Source organism: Notolepis coatsorum, assembly GCF_963971535.1.
Source record: "Notolepis coatsorum genome assembly, chromosome: 8".
NCBI classification, from domain to species: Eukaryota; Metazoa; Chordata; class Actinopteri; order Aulopiformes; family Paralepididae; genus Notolepis; species Notolepis coatsorum.
This window is the reverse complement of record NC_140172.1, coordinates 147249986-147266284: the sequence shown is the minus strand read 5'-3', so window position 1 is coordinate 147266284 and position 16299 is coordinate 147249986. Positions and strand designations below refer to the sequence as shown.

General features: G+C 41.6%; 1 protein-coding gene across 1 annotated transcript in view; it reads left to right on the top strand.

Annotated features, from left to right (window-relative positions):
* Positions 1-16299, top strand: part of LOC311233849 (ubiquitin-associated and SH3 domain-containing protein B-like) — a 104208-nt gene that overhangs the window by 53019 nt on the left and 34890 nt on the right. Inside the window, exons 4-9 of the mRNA XM_084320897.1 lie at positions 3840-4038; positions 5112-5284; positions 6695-6903; positions 8566-8710; positions 14141-14261; positions 15233-15355. Of these exons, the coding sequence (XP_084177023.1) occupies positions 3840-4038; positions 5112-5284; positions 6695-6903; positions 8566-8710; positions 14141-14261; positions 15233-15355 (970 nt within the window). The remainder of the gene's footprint in view (positions 1-3839; positions 4039-5111; positions 5285-6694; positions 6904-8565; positions 8711-14140; positions 14262-15232; positions 15356-16299) is intronic.

Below are 16299 nucleotides of genomic sequence, written 5' to 3'. Positions count from 1 at the left end.
TGTATTGTATGTGTGTATTGTATGTGTGACTGTGTGTGTGTGTGTGTGTGACTGTGTGTGTGTGCGTGTGTGTGACTGTGTGTGTGTGCGTGTGTGTGACTGTGTGTGTGTATTGTATGTGTGACTGTGTGTGTGTGTGTGTGTGTGACTGTGTGTGTGTGCGTGTGTGTGACTGTGTGTGTGTACGTGTGTGTGTGTGTGTGTGTGTGTGACTGTGTGTGTGTGTGTGACTGTGTGTGTGTGTGTGTGACTGTGTGTGTGTGTGTGTGTGTATGTGTGTATGTCGGTGTGTGTGTGTGTGTGTCTGTGTGTGTGTGTGTGTGTGTGTATGTGTGTATGTCGGTGTGTGTGTGTGTGTTTTCTACCACCAGGGGTCAGCAAACCCAAGAGAGAAAGAGATGTGATGAGTCTGTATGCTACACCTTGGCCCACCAACAGGGGTCAGCAAACCCAGGAGAGAGAGAGAGAGAGAGAGAGAGAGAGAGAGAGAGAGAGAGATCAGGGGCCTGATCTCTGATCCAAACCCTACTTTTTTCCCAACCTGGTGCGTCCTATTGGGGTGTAATAGCTAACTTTTTAAGCGATGGGGGGGTGTGTGTGTATTGTATGTGTGTATTGTATGTGTGACTGTGTGTGTGTGTGTGTGTGTGACTGTGTGCGTGTGTGTGACTGTGTGTGTGTGCGTGTGTGTGACTGTGTGTGTGTATTGTATGTGTGACTGTGTGTGTGTGTGTGTGACTGTGTGTGTGTGCGTGTGTGTGACTGTGTGTGTGTACGTGTGTGTGACTGTGTGTGTGTGTGTGTGTGTGTGTGTGTGTGTGTATTGTATGTGTGACTGTGTGTGTGTGTGTGTGTGTGTGACTGTGTATGTGTGCGTGTGTGTGACTGTGTGTGTGTGTGTAGGCCCAATAGTGCAAACAAGCTAGAGTCTCGTCTCACGCTGCCCAAATTGTTTTTTTTTACTCTCTGCTCATATTATCACAGCTAGCCTCTCTGTAGCAACAACTTCACAAGCCAATAAGAAAACGAACAATAGTGTATCCGTAAACGTAATTAGTTTGACACAGAGAATGCCAGCTGTAATAGTGTGTTTTGAATAACAGCAGAGCGGCACCGGTTTTTGTTTTGAAAATTGAGAGTCTTATCTACAGAGGACAGAAGGCACAGTTATAACAAGGAAGTGGGGAATGTGGAGAGTGTCGTAAAGGGATCAGGGAAAGGGATCAGGGAGAAGTTTGAACAGATGGAGAAAAATTTGACCAGAGGTCGAAAACATGCAATTAAAATTGATTAGTGGCGCACTTATAGCCTGTTAAAAGAGGAATCGCCCTAGTGTAAACACCTCACCACTCGTGTTCGTTTTAGCCGTCCATCCAGACCTCGTCACACAGTCAGCTCAACTTTTTCCTCCCTCAGAATCTCTTACGGATATTCTAATCAAAAGCAAAAATGCTCACCTGTGTTTGTTTGTCGACACCGCCAGAATTTCTACGGGAGAGGTCCGGAGCTGGCCGCGTGAGGGGGCCCGGCAGGGCGGTCTACAGGTCAAGGGTCACCAAATGTTGTGGCTGATGGTTGTTTAACACAGCAGGAGACGATATTTCCAATTTTAACAAGTAGGTAATTTATTTAGGAAAAGAAGTTTTAACAGCAAAAGCTATGGCTCAGTAGACGGTCACCACAGTTGAAGGAAAACACTCTAACTCTCAATCCCTCTGCTTGTCCCCTAAATCCCCTCTCAGTCCTGCCCCCACATGACAGATATGATGACGTGTCATATCATGTCAGATATGACATGACGTACATTAAGATGACACGTAGATTTAACATCGGAGAGAGATAAAAACATTAAGAACATCGAAGAGAGATAAAGACATTAAGAAGAACATAGATTTAGATAAAAACATTAAGAACATCGAAGAGAGATAAACAAGATATGATGTACACACACGATATGATGTAAAACATTAAGAACATCGAAGAGAGATAAAGATTTAGTGAGATGTGTGTGTGTGTGTGTGTGTTTGTGTGTGTGTGTGTGTGTATGTGTGTGTGTGTCTGTGTGTGTGTGCGTCTGTGTACAGACGTGTGTGTATTGTATGTGTGTATTGTGTGTGTGTGTCTGTGTGTGTGTGCGTCTGTGTACAGACGTGTGTGTATTGTATGTGTGTATTGTGACACAGGGAATGTGTGTGTGTGTGTGTGTGTCGGTGTGTATGTCTGTGCGACTGTGTGTGTCTGTGTGTGTGTGTGTGTCTGTGTGACTGTGTGTGTCTGTGTGTCTGTGTGTGTGTGCTGTGTCTGTGTGTGTGTGCTGTGTATGTGTGTGTCTGTGTGTCTGTGTGTGTGTGCTGTGTCTGTGTGTGTGTGCTGTGTATGTGTGTGTCTGTGTGTCTGTGTGTGTGTGCTGTGTATGTATGAAAGAGAGAAAAGACACAAGATTAGAGCACACGATATGATGTACTGAAATGTCCATCTGCCTATCTTGAGGTTGTTTTAAGAACATCAGCCAGACTGTCGCCCTAGTGTCTTTGAGCCCTGCTAGTTGACCTATATTAAACTAGTCAAGACTAACCCCTTTCCTACCTCCACCCCCGTATACACATTTTCCACAACAATACTTTTATATGAAATGCTTTCCCCCCCGTTTTTCTCCTGAGAGTGTGCTAAATAAAAATAGAGAAGTATAAAATAGAAAGTCAAAAGTACGTAAACAAGTGTAAACAAAAGTGTTCAATATACATATATACAATATACAATTTTCAATATTCAATATACAATATACAATTTGACGGTGGAGACGCGAGAGGAAGGTCGCTCTTCAGATCATTTATTAAAGGGGACATATTTTAGTCCTTTTCAACAAGTTAATTTGTATCTGGCTGCACGTTAGCCTAGCTTAGCACAATGCACCTGGAAGTGGACCGGTTAGCCATTGTCCAACGAACCGGCACTGTCCGCTTCCATTCATTGTGCTAAGCTACGCTAACGTGCAGCCAGATTGTTTTTTACTGAACGCACAGAGAGGAAACTGGCATCTGTCTTCTTGTCTCTCTCTGGAGAAGACGGTAAGCTAATTTCCCAAAATGTTGCCGTGTTCCTTTAACATGTTCTCTAAAGGTCCCCTTTAAGGGCCAGTAGGACTAATGTTTGGACACAAGAATCGCAACATGATAACATGACATGTCATTATGTCATAACAGCATGACATAGCATAACATGACATAGCATGACATAACATTATTAGGGATGCTCGATATTGGCTTTTTTACCGATACCGATATTGTCCAACTCTTAATTTCCGATACCGATATCAACCGATATTAACCGATACCGATATATGCAGGGCTTCCCCCCCCCAAAAAACGGAATAATTTCAGGTACATATCTCTTGTCGTGGAATTAACACAACATTATGCATACTTTTGACAATAAATAAGATCAGAATTAGTTCTTACTTGCTTGCCTGGGTAAATACATTTTAAATAAATGTAAAAAAAAAATATACATATATATATATATATATTTTTTTTTGAAAACCGATACCGATAATTTCCGATATCACATTTTAATGCCAATATCGGTAGGCCGATAATATCGGACATCCCTAAACATTATTATATAAAACATTACATGACATAGCATGACATGACATGATACAATAAAACATGACATTATTTACATTACATATCATCATGTAAGTGTTGTACGTTGATGAGGGTCTGAATACGAGTGCAATCGGACACAATCTTACCGCCTGCACCCTTTCAGCCAAACGTAGCCTAACGTGTCGGTGCCCAGTGTTCACCACGCTGCCCCCCCCCCCCCTCTGCTTCCAGTGTGAGGACGGGAAGGTGGAGGCTCTGGCGGAGGCCCTCCAGACCACGGTGGCCAAGTGGAAGGGCCGCTTCCCCGCGCCGCTCCCCCTGGAGCTCTACACCTCCTCCAACTTCATCGGCCTCTTTGTGAAGGAGCTGGGCTCCGAGACGGTGAAGAGCTTCGCCTCCGACTTCGCCACGGAGGCGGCGGCCAAAGCAGGTTGGAGCGCAGCGCCGGGGCTGCTTATCTGTACAGAGAGGAGGGGGCGGGGCATACAGAGAGCACCCGGAGGGGGCGGGGCATACAGAGAGTGCCCGGAGGGGGCGGGGCATACAGAGAGCACCCGGAGGGGGCAGGGCATACAGAGAGCACCCGGAGGGGGCGGGGCATACAGAGAGCACCCGGAGGGGGCGGGGCATACAGCTAGTACCCAGAGGGGGGCGGCTCAGACAGAGAGCACCCAGAGGGGGCGGGGCATACAGAGCCTTGTGTACACAGCTCCCCGACCTCCGCTCTGGTTTGGCCTCCTCACAGATACATACTGGACATGGTTTATTGTTAGGGATGTTCCGATCACGTTTTTTTGCTCCCGATCCGATCCCGATCATGTGATTTAGATTTCTTTTTTTACTTTTTTTTTTTTATTCAACAAACATGACCATGTTCACGTCTTAAACTCATACTGAGGCCTTAGTTTTGGTTTTAAATTGCATATCATCATTCATTTATTTATTGTCACACAGAGCAGAAGAATTTTGCCAAAACAAACCAATAGTATCCAGCTGCAGAACGGCAGACCAGCCACACTCTCAGACCCAAACGCATTTCCTTTGATTTAATTATACATCAAATGATTTATGTCAAGGATTGCAATGCCTCGCTTGAATGAAGTTAACTTTTCACCTGGATAACGTCAACATTCAGGATGAATGTAATGTGAGAAATTATTTGGGTCTGAGAGTGTGGCTGGTCTGCCGTTCTGCAGCTGGATACTATTGGTTTGTTTTGGCAAAATTCTTCTGCTCTGTGTGACAATAAATAAATGAATGATGATATGCAATTTAAAACCAAAACTAAGGCCTCAGTATGAGTTTAAGACGTGAACATGGTCATGTTTGTTGAATAAAAAAAAATATATATAAAAAAAAATCCCGATTTTTGTTTTTGTTTATTGCCGATCCCGATCTTCGGAAAATCACGTGATCGGATCGGGACATCCCTATTTATTGTTGTTAGCATCGTGTAAACGGCTCCCTGACCTCCGCTCTGGTTTGGCCTCCCCCTGCGCCCAGAGGTCCACGTGGAGCCCCACCTGAAGAAGCAGCTTCACCTCACCCTGGCGTACCAGTTCCAGTCCAATCACGTCGCCAAGCTGGAGAAGTTGGCCAAGAGCATGGACATCTCTCTGGGCTGTGATTGGCTCGCCGTGCTCTTCTCTCGAGACATACGGTTCGCCAACCACGAGGTACAGTAGGCCACCGCTTCCCGCGCGCTGCAAATGTATACTTGTGACTAGGGATGCTCGATATTGGCTTTTTTACCTATACCGATATACCGATATTGTCCAACTCTTAATTTCCGATACCGATATCAACCGATACCGATATATGCAGGGTCAAAAACGGAATAATTTCAGGTAATTAACATTACATACTGTATCCCTTGTTGTGGAAGTAACACAACATTATGCATACTTTTGACAATAAATTAAATCAGAATTTGTTCTTACTTGCTTTCCTGGGTAAATAAAGGTTAAATAAATGTAAAAAAAAAAAAAAAAAAAAAATTGGAAAACCGATACCGATATTTTCCGATATTACATTTTTATGCCAATATCGGCCGATAATATCGGACATCCCTACTTGTGACATTTTTATGTCTTCACAATGTTGTTGTTGTTGTTGTTGTTGTTGTTGTTGTTGTTGTTGTTGTTGTTGTTGTTGTTGTTGTTGTCTTTTTTAGAATACAGCTGCAATTTGAACATTTTAAAATGTAATGCATGTGAAAATAAATAGATGAATAACCTGCACGGCGGAGTGATACATATAGTTAAAAGTTCCAGTGCTGTTATACTAATATAAGATAAGATCCCCTTGGGGGAAATTCGGGCGTCATAGCCCCATGGGGGAGAGGGGATTATAATATAAATTATCCTTTTTTTTATACAATTTTTTATGTCTTTATGTCTTTATGTTGTTGTTGTTGTTGATTTTTTATGTAAAAATGTATCTAATGTAATAGATAAATAGAGAATAAATAGATACATAAATTAATAGAATATCAACGATAATATCGTGGTGAGAGTGCATATATTTACCAGTACAGCTTGTATTATATATAGCATACATGTTAGCCCTATGTATCACTGCCATTCCTGACACCGAGCATTCTGTCCTCATTCTGTCCCCATTATGTCCTCATTCTGTCCCCATTCTGTCCTCATTCTGTCCCCATTATGTCCTCATTCTGTCCCCATTATGTCCCCATTCTGTCCTCATTCTGTCCCCATTCTGTCCTCATTATGTCCTCATTCTGTCCCCATTCTGTCCTCATTCTGTCCCCATTCTGTCCTCATTCTGTCCCCATTCTGTCCTCATTCTGTCCTCATTCTGTCCCCATTCTGTCCTCATTCTGTCCTCACTCTGTCCTCACTCTGTCCTCATTCTGTCCTCATTCTGTCCTCATTCTGTCCTCACTCTGTCTCCACTCTGTCCTCACTCTGTCCTCATTCTGTCCTCATTATATCCTCACTCTGTCCTCACTCTGTCCTCATTCTGTCCTCACTCTGTCCTCACTCTGTCCTCACTCTGTCCTCATTATGTCCTCACTCTGTCCTCACTCTGTCTCCACTCTGTCCTCACTCCGTCCCCCCCAGACGCTGCAGGTCATGTACCCGTACACCCCTCAGAACGAGGACGAGCTGGAGCTGGCGCCGGGGGACTTCATCTTCATGTCCCCCGCGGAGCAGGGCAGCGCCAGCGAGGGCTGGGTGTACGGCACCTCCCTGGGCACGGGGCTGTCCGGCCTGCTGCCCGAGAACTACGTCAACCGCGCCGACGAGTGCGACACCTGGGTCTTCCATGGGTAAGAAGGCTGTCCCCGAAGCCTGTTTTTGGGATTCGAACTTCGTCAGGGTTTTTCGAACCTTCGAACCTTCGTTAAAAATTCAAAAAAATTATTATATATACTTTTTTTTCTTTTTATAAATATCCTCAAACTAAATCCTCAATTTGAATAAAGTGATTCATCTGATTAAATGAGTATTTAAAAAAAATTAAATCAACTTTCTTTAATGAATATAACTCATCAGTTTTTTTTAATACTATAATATTAGTGTAGCCTAATCTTTATCTGCAACTGTGAAGAAAAACCCCATTGGTTTAAACATAATCAATACACATAAAAAAAAAGATTAAAATAAAAAAAATAAAAATAAAAAATGCATTCAAATGTTGATTTCGAATTTGAATGTCAACGTAACGAACAAAGGTTTGAACGTTTGGGCTCAGCCCTAGTAAGAACAGAGTCTATCACCTGGGTCTTCCATGGGTAAGAACTAGGGATGTCCGATATTATCGGCCTACCGATATTGGCATTAAAATGTAATATCGGAAATGATCGGTATCGGTTTAAAAAGAAAATAATACATTATTATTATTTTCTTTTTTACATTTATTTAACCTTTATTTACCCAGGCAAGCAAGTAAGAACCAATTCTTATTTTATTTATTGTCAAAAGTATGCATAATGTTGTGTTAATTCCACGACAAGAGATATGTAATGTTAATTACCTGAAATTAAATTAGGGGGGCCCTGCATATAGTGTTGTCGGGCCTTACAAATAAATTTGATTTGATTTATACAGCCCCTACTGTATATTGTTTACTAGTAGCCATGTTGACATGTTATCCTCAGCCCCTGCTTTGTATTTGTGTGTCTGCTCCACAGATATGTTTACTAGTAGTCAGGGGTGTAAAAAGTACCCAGAAATTATACTTAAGTGAAAGTATGGGTACCGTCTCAAAATCTTACTCAAGTAAAAGTCAGAGTATCTGGCTAAAAACACACTTGAGTAAAAGTCAAAAAGTTTCTACTTTTAAATGTACTAAAAAGTTAAAGTAAACACATTTTTTTATTCCGGGGGCAATGAAATGTTCCGTTTCGTCCTCTTCATCACTCTTACTATCGTTTGTGGCCATCTTCTGTAGCTTGTCACTCTGTCTATTCTTCTGATAGCAGGTGTTTAATCAAAGATCCCCACTTTCTAGTCTTGCACAAGGACCAATCAGCATGGGTATGGGTGGGTTAATTTTCCATTGATGGGGATTTGATTGGCTGTTTTTAAATAAAGCGCGGCCGCAGGATTAATAACGTTAACGTTAGTTCGGCCAGAGAAACAAATATACTATTTAAAATTGTTGGACCTGCGAGATTTGTACTTTGTACTTTGTACAGTAGGTCTGCATTTTAAAAGTTTTTTTTTTCTCTGAAATGTAATTGAGTAAAAGTACAAGTATACAAACCTAATAATACTTGAGAAAAGTACAAATCCCTAAAAACAGTACTTAAGTATTGTAACGAAGTACAATTACTCAAGTACTTTACACCCCTGCTAGTAGTAATGTCAACATGTTATCATCAGCCCCTGCTTTGTATTTGTGTCTGCTCCACAGATATGTTTACTAGTAGTAGTAATGTCAACATGTTATCCTCAGCCCCTGCTGTGTATTTGTGTCTGCTCCACAGATCTCACTCCTTCCTCAACGGTGCCGCCCCGTCTAACTCGGCCAGCGTTGTGGCCGGTCTGTCGCTGGACAGTCAGCTGGACGGCCGTCTCCTAGACGACACCGGAGACCCACCCAGCCTCACTGTCCTCTGCCCTCCGCTCCAGGTATCACAGGTCACAGGTCACTCCATGCCAATTCAATTTAAAGAGAAGCAGGCTGTTCTCGGTCCTCGGTCCTCGGTCCACGGCGGTGGAACAAACTTCCCACCATAGTAAGGACAGCTGAAACCACCACAGTCAGGACAGCTGAAACCATCACAGTCAGGACAGCTGAAACCATCACAGTCAGGACAGCTGAAACCACCACAGTCAGGACAGCTGAAACCACCACAGTCAGGACAGCTGAAACCATCACAGTCAGGACAGCTGAAACCACCACAGTCAGGACAGCTGAAACCACCACAGTCAGGACAGCTGAAACCACCACAGTCAGGACAGCTGAAACCACCACAGTCAGGACAGCTGAAACCATCACAGTCAGGACAGCTGAAACCACCACAGTCAGGACAGCTGAAACCACCACAGTCAGGACAGCTGAAACCACCACAGTCAGGACAGCTGAAACCACCACAGTCAGGACAGCTGAAACCACCACAGTCAGGACAGACAGCTGAAACCATCACAGTCAGGACAGACAGCTGAAACCACCACAGTCAGGACAGACAGCTGAAACCACCACAGTCAGGACAGCTGAACCCATCACAGTCAGGACAGCTGAAACCACCACAGTCAGGACAGCTGAAACCACCACAGTTAGGACAGCTGAAACCATCACAGTCAGGACAGACAGCTGAAACCACCACAGTCAGGACAGCTGAAACCACCACAGTTAGGACAGCTGAAACCATCACAGTCAGGACAGCTGAAACCACCACAGTCAGGACAGCTGAAACCACCACAGTTAGGACAGCTGAAACCATCACAGTTAGGACAGCTGAAACCACCACAGTCAGGACAGCTGAAACCACCTCTATTTTCTGCTGTCAAACTTCAATCAATATCTGAAATTAAAATAATACCTTCGTATTGGCTTTGACTATTATGCACTTTGCTACCTAAAGAATCTACCTTGCCTATACTACTACCTACTATGCTAATATGTCTATACTACTACATACTATGCTAATAGTCTATACTACTATGCACTCAAGACTGTAGCACTCAAGTTCAACACTGTTTGACGAACAATCTTACTGACCCTTAGCTGCCAGAGTTGTACCCTTCCTGCTGACTTGTTGTACACAACTTGTAAGTTGCTTTGGATAAAAGTGTCAGCTGAATGACTAAATGTAAATATAAATGTAAATTGACAGAATCACGAGTGTGAGTCAAGTCACAGCAAGTCTCTTGGTAAACAATAAGAGTTTGTGTTTTAGGTGGAGATGAACATCAGAATTGAGGCTCTTTATTTCACCAAATTCACAAGATGTACTGGGTTTGGTGTCTGTGGTTTGTTGTCTGTGGTTTGTTGTCTGTGGTTTGGTGTCTGTGGTTTGGTGTCTGTGGTTTGTTGTCTGTGGTTTGGTGTCTGTGGTTTGGTGTCTGTGGTTTGGTGTCTGTGGTTTGGTGTAGAGACATGTGGACAAGGACCTCATGATGAGACGAGACACAGATACACTGTAAATAAACAGTAGATTATACATAAAACACAAGGTTTATTTACAGTATACACATTCTAGCAATGTTTAAATTCAAGTTTTGTTTTATTTGTCACATATAAGGTTCATGTACATTACTGTGAGATGCTTGGTTCTGTAAGAGCCTCTTGAGATTGTGCTTCATACAGTAAAAAAAAAAAGGTAAAGACCAAACACTATACAAAATACACAATATACAAAACTAACGTACAAAATGCTCAAATGCAAAGATGAGGTGGAGATGTAGTGTGAATATTTTAGTAATAAATAGATCACATTATGGTGTAGTGTTAAAAACGTGTTCAAAGTGAATGTTAAAGGTGAATGTTTAAAGTGAGTGTGTGGATGTGTGTGCAATGAATGTAGATGGCTGGGTTAGTGTTGCGTAGAGTCATTGAGCATCCTGATGGCCTGGGCCCAGGAGTTCAAAACTTGTAATCCCTATCTGATTGGATCAGATTTGAATTAATTAATTTCCAACTCATTATGAATTGAAAATGGGGGACCCTGATGTAAACAAGACGAAAGTCTTTCTCTGGTCTGCATCCCCTTAACAATTGTGTGTATTGAGCCGTACTGTATTGTACCCATTCTGCAATCTGTTCATTACAATTTTCAATCAATCAATCAATCAATCAATTAATCAATAGGGATTCAATGTTTTGAACTCCTGGGCCCAGGATAGAAGCTCCTTCTGAGTCTCTCTGCACTGGCCATGAGACTCCGGTAGCGCTTGCCTGACCGCAGCAGTGCAAAGAGGCAGTTGTTTGAGTCCTTGACTATTCTCTTAGCCTTGGCCCTGCAACGCCTGGTGTAAGACTTGGGAAGCCCACTTCCAATTGTGCATTCGGCTGATCAAGCCAATATCTGCCGTCTGCAGTCTGTGTATACTGTACATATTACATCAGCAATATGTACAGTATACACTAATTATATCACATCAGCAATATGTACAGTATACACTAATTATATCACATCAGCATTTCCCCCAGCATGGCAGCAGTCTGGCTTCCGCTGTAGAGGCAGCAGCTGTACGTATCATGTGATCGTTACAGAACACTGACTCAGAAACCGAAAGGAGTGCAATAGAAAAAAGCTGACTATTTGCTTTGAAATGTAGTGGAGTAAAAGTATATATATTTTATTTTTATTTTAGAGATAGGAATATCAAAAGCCTACACAAATAGGTGGTAAGAGTTTATTTTGTGTGTATATCCAGTGCCTATGAATCAGGGTAAAGGACTGTAGTATATGTCTTTATGTTTATTTTGTATGTATATGCAGTGCATATGAATCAGGGTAACATACTGTAGTATATGTATGTATGTTTATTTTGTATGTATATCAGTGTCTATGAATCAGGGTAAAATACTGTAGTATATGTATGTATGTTTATTTTGTATGTATATCAGTGTCTATGAATCAGGGTAACATACTGTAGTATATGTATGTATGTTTATTTTGTATGTATATCAGTGTCTATGAATCAGGGTAACATACTGTAGTATATGTATGTATGTTTATTTTGTATGTATATCAGTGTCTATGAATCAGGGTAAAATACTGAAGTTATGTATGTATGTATGTATGTATGTATGTATGTATGTATGTATGTATGTATGTATGTATGTATGTATGTATGTATGTATGTATGTATGTATGTATGTATGTATGTATGTATGTATGTATGTATGTATGTATGTATGTATGTATGTATGTATGTATGTATGTATGTATGTATGTATGTATGTATGTATGTATGTTTATGGTTTGTGAATGTAGTGCATATTATTTTATATACTGTGTTATGTAATATATATTGTACTATGTATGATTCCATATGATTAAGAATATGTATATATAGTATATAGTATTATGTTTGAGAGAAAGGATATTGTCACTTTCTGATTTTAATACCACTTGGTTGTTTTGTCTGTAAATGTCTCATCTATTGTCATGTTTACATGTTATGTGTTTATGTGACCCCAGGAAGAGTACTAGCTGGTGGTAACGGGGATCCTAATAAAATCATCAAATCATAAATCATAAAGATCCCTTATAAAGCCAAGCGCTTAGGTATTTTCCATCTCTTGAACCTGTCCGATGTGCAACGTGTACAACGCCTTGGCCGGTCATCCGCTAGTCGTCCGCTAGATAACTAGCAGCTGCGTGTGGCATTTTCCAGACCTCCTCACTGCCACCTTGATGCTGAAATGTGATTGGCTTAACACTAGCACTAGCACAGCCGACAAGGGGTCACACGACCCCTAGGCATTTTCAACAAATGTATCCTCGTCACTCGGTCGAGCTCCAGCTATGTCACTCAATGACTTTTCCTAAAAGTACCCGTTTTATCTGGCACGGTTTCTGAAATTTCAAAATGACTTCAGGAAAATGTAATTAGAACGTTATTCCACATATGGGCCATTGGAACAGACGAAAGTCACAGCACTTTGCGAGCATCTAGCACAGGGGTGGCCAACCCGTGGCTCGCGAGCCGCATGTGGCTCTTTGCCCGTCAATGTGTGGCTCTTCCATCCAAAAAGAATTTATTATAATATTTTTTTTTTTTTATATTTTCTTTATTATTGCAGAACAAAAAGTTATTAAAAGTCAGTACTCAACACACAATGCATAATGAAACTTTCAGTAAAGGTGGTTATAATATATGCAAGTACAGAAACAGGATAAAACAAAAATAGTCTATAATAACATTTTAGCCGTATACAGTGTATATCCAACGAAATTACAATTATATAAATGTTAGTATATAATATACCCCTAATACCTATTTTCTAAAACCCTACACACATATGCTCCAGCTCAAACCCCCCCCCTCCCAGACCCCCTCTTGGATCGTACCTCCATTATCCCTCACTCCTAACCAGACACCACCATTATAAGCTAGCTTTTATTCTCTCCACCACTTCTAACCACATTGACATTTTGGATTCATTGATCCCAAGAATTCTTGCTGTAGATATTTCTTGATATATCACATCAAGATATGTAAGAAACCACACTTTTCGGCACATTTTTTCCGGTTGAAACCAACGTGATGCGATCAGTTTTTTAGCTACTGTGATACCCGATAAAACCAATCTTTTTAGTTGTGGATTCACTGCAAACTCAAAAACATCATTCAATAGTAATACCGCGGGGTGTACAGGTATATTCCAAAATACGAGTGTTGATAATTGTTGGGACACATCTTTCCAGAATGCCTTAACTGGTGGGCAGTCCCAATACATGTGCATAAATGTTCCTTCGTTCCCATTTGTACATTGGGAGCATTTGGAGTCTTGTATAAGCCCCATCTTGCACAGCCTTATAGGAGTCAAGTATGTCCTGTGAATATAGTTCAGATTGATTTGTTGATGATCCGGGTTCCTTGATGTAAGTCGGACATTTTCCCAGGCTCCTTGCCAATCAAAGTCATATTCCAGGTCTGGTATATCCCTCCTCCAGACAGTGTCTATTTGAAGGGTTTCATACGAGGACGTTAGTAATTGATAATAAAAACTTGATACAAAACCTCCCAATGTATCTCTTTCATAGAAAAATTTGTGGTATCTGTGGTGTTCAATTGGTACGAGTAATGGAACACCGTGAGATTTCATACAAAGTCGTAACTGTATGTAAAAAAGCCATGTGGATTATTATAATATTTTTATATATATATATTTTTTTTTTATTATTATTTTTTTATGTCACTCAAACTTACATTTCATTGTGGTAAACCTCATATTTTTACATTCAGAGGTAATTATATAGTTTACACTGTTTCTCATATAAGCTGTCGGGTCGTCTGACCCGTTCCTGGCGGGAATTAGTGGCATTTTCTCCATGGCTGTGCTAGTGTTAAACAGGAGCTAACAATTCCAACTTTCTTTCTCAGATGTTGCAGCCAAGTAGCCAGTCCTCTCTGCCCAAGAGGAGCCTGTTTGTGTGTCGCCATGGCGAGAGAATGGACGTTGTGTTTGGTAAACACTGGGTCTCTCAGTGCTTCGATGCCAAAGGTTGGTCTCCCAGCTTCGCCTCTTCAAAGTTCACTGGCGTTTTCTTTTAACCCTTTCACTACCATGTATATAATATAATGTAATGTATACATACATAACATCCCGTTCCGTACTCTATTATTATTATCTTATTCTTAGGCCTATTCTATTCTTATTCTTAGGCCATTTGTTTTGTTATTCTTATTTGTGACTTTGTTCCGTCTAAATGTCTAAATGTTTACTGTGAGCGATTTGTATTGTCAAATTTCCCTCGGATGATTAAAGTATTTCTATTCTATTCTATTCTAACTCAAATAGATTTCATTCAAACATTTTCCAATTTGCGGTGCACATTCATGACCATTATAGGATGAACTCTATTGATTTTAGTGACCCCAAGACCTTTCCTCTAGCGCCACCATCAGGCCAAATGTAAAATGTTCACATCACTGTACATTCTTTTTCACATTACTGTATTCATCTTTTCAAATTTGCGGGACACATTCATGACCCCAAGAAGGAAGAATCCTATTGGTTTTGGTGACCCCATGACCTTTCTCTAGCGCCACCATCAGGCCAAACGTTCAATACTCAAATTAGTGTATCTTCTGATCCGATTCCCACCAAACTTGACAAACATATAATTATTTGCCTTGCCGTAGCAAGGAGGCCTGTGAAGTTCTGAGTCTGGCCTCACGGCGGCGCTGTTCTCATACAACTAAATACTCCTCAACGGCTGGAATTAGGGGCGTGGTCACAAAATAAGAGAATTCAGGCCATTCGGGGGATAAACCGGCAGCACAAGTCTAGTTTATCATCACTCTTTGATTTTTGGAAAAGCCATATATAACTGAGGTGTATCATTCTCTCTCTCTCTCTCTCTCTCTCTCTCTCTCTCTCTCTCTCTCTCTCTCTCTCTCTCTCTCTCTCTCTCTCTCTCTCTCTCTCTCTCTCTCTCTCTCTCTCTTCTCTCTCTCTCTCTCTGTGTGCAGGGCGATATATCCGCTCTAACCTCAACATGCCCGCCAGTCTGCCAGCCAGAAGTGGAGGTTACCGTGACTACGACAAAGACTGTCCACTCACAGTGTTCGGCTCCACACAGGCGCGCCTCGTAGGTTGGTAGTGCCGACTGTTACACACAGAGGTTTTACCCTTTTATGGAGTCTGTGGGGAAGTCTGCATGAAGAAATGGTGTTAGAGGAAGTAATCACAAGTACTTAATGATAGAGAAAGAAATCACAAGTACTTAACGATAGAGAAAGTAATCACAAGTACTTAACGATAAATAAATTGATCATTAGTGTTGTGAAGGGCCAGATTGAACCGAATATATATATTTATTTATATATATATATTTAATTGTATTTGTATATTCTCTAATATTCCCTGATATCCCTTGTATATTCCTTGTACAATATGCATTGAATATCCATTCTAGCCTACTGAACATCCCATAATAGTCTCCATTCTACTATTGGTCGAGACCTTGGTGCCAGGCTGCCATACCCCCAGACCCAGTTCAAACGTACCGCTCAACATGTACGAACAAGTCCTAGTTCCGCGTAGGAATCTGGCTACCGCACCACTAATGGGACTATTTGTTCATAGTGCGTATATATACTGCGCTACTAAAGTAGGACTTCCTTTTCAGTCCAGTTTCTTACCCTCCAATAGAGTCACAGACGTAAAGCCTCCCCGCGACGCCACGTGTGGGAGTAAGGCCAAGTTCGGCTTACCATCGGTATTGAGACATCGTGTATATTAATATTTGAATAGTCATATTTGGCACTATATCGTCGAGTTGGACGTAGTCTATTGAGCTAATAATAGTCTGTTAATATATAGTGCTTCGTGCGGTGAGAATACTACCGTAGTCAGTACCCCATCGTTTCGGGCAGAGAACTGGCTGCTTATCCAGGGTGGTTGACCCCACGTGAAGCTGCACCCGAGGAGCCCCAGAGCCGACGAGCGAGTGGACCTGTATACCGGATTATTCTACCGACGACAGCCCGCCTTCCCCGGCACGGATTATGCTTTGTAGACGTTGATTATTCCATGG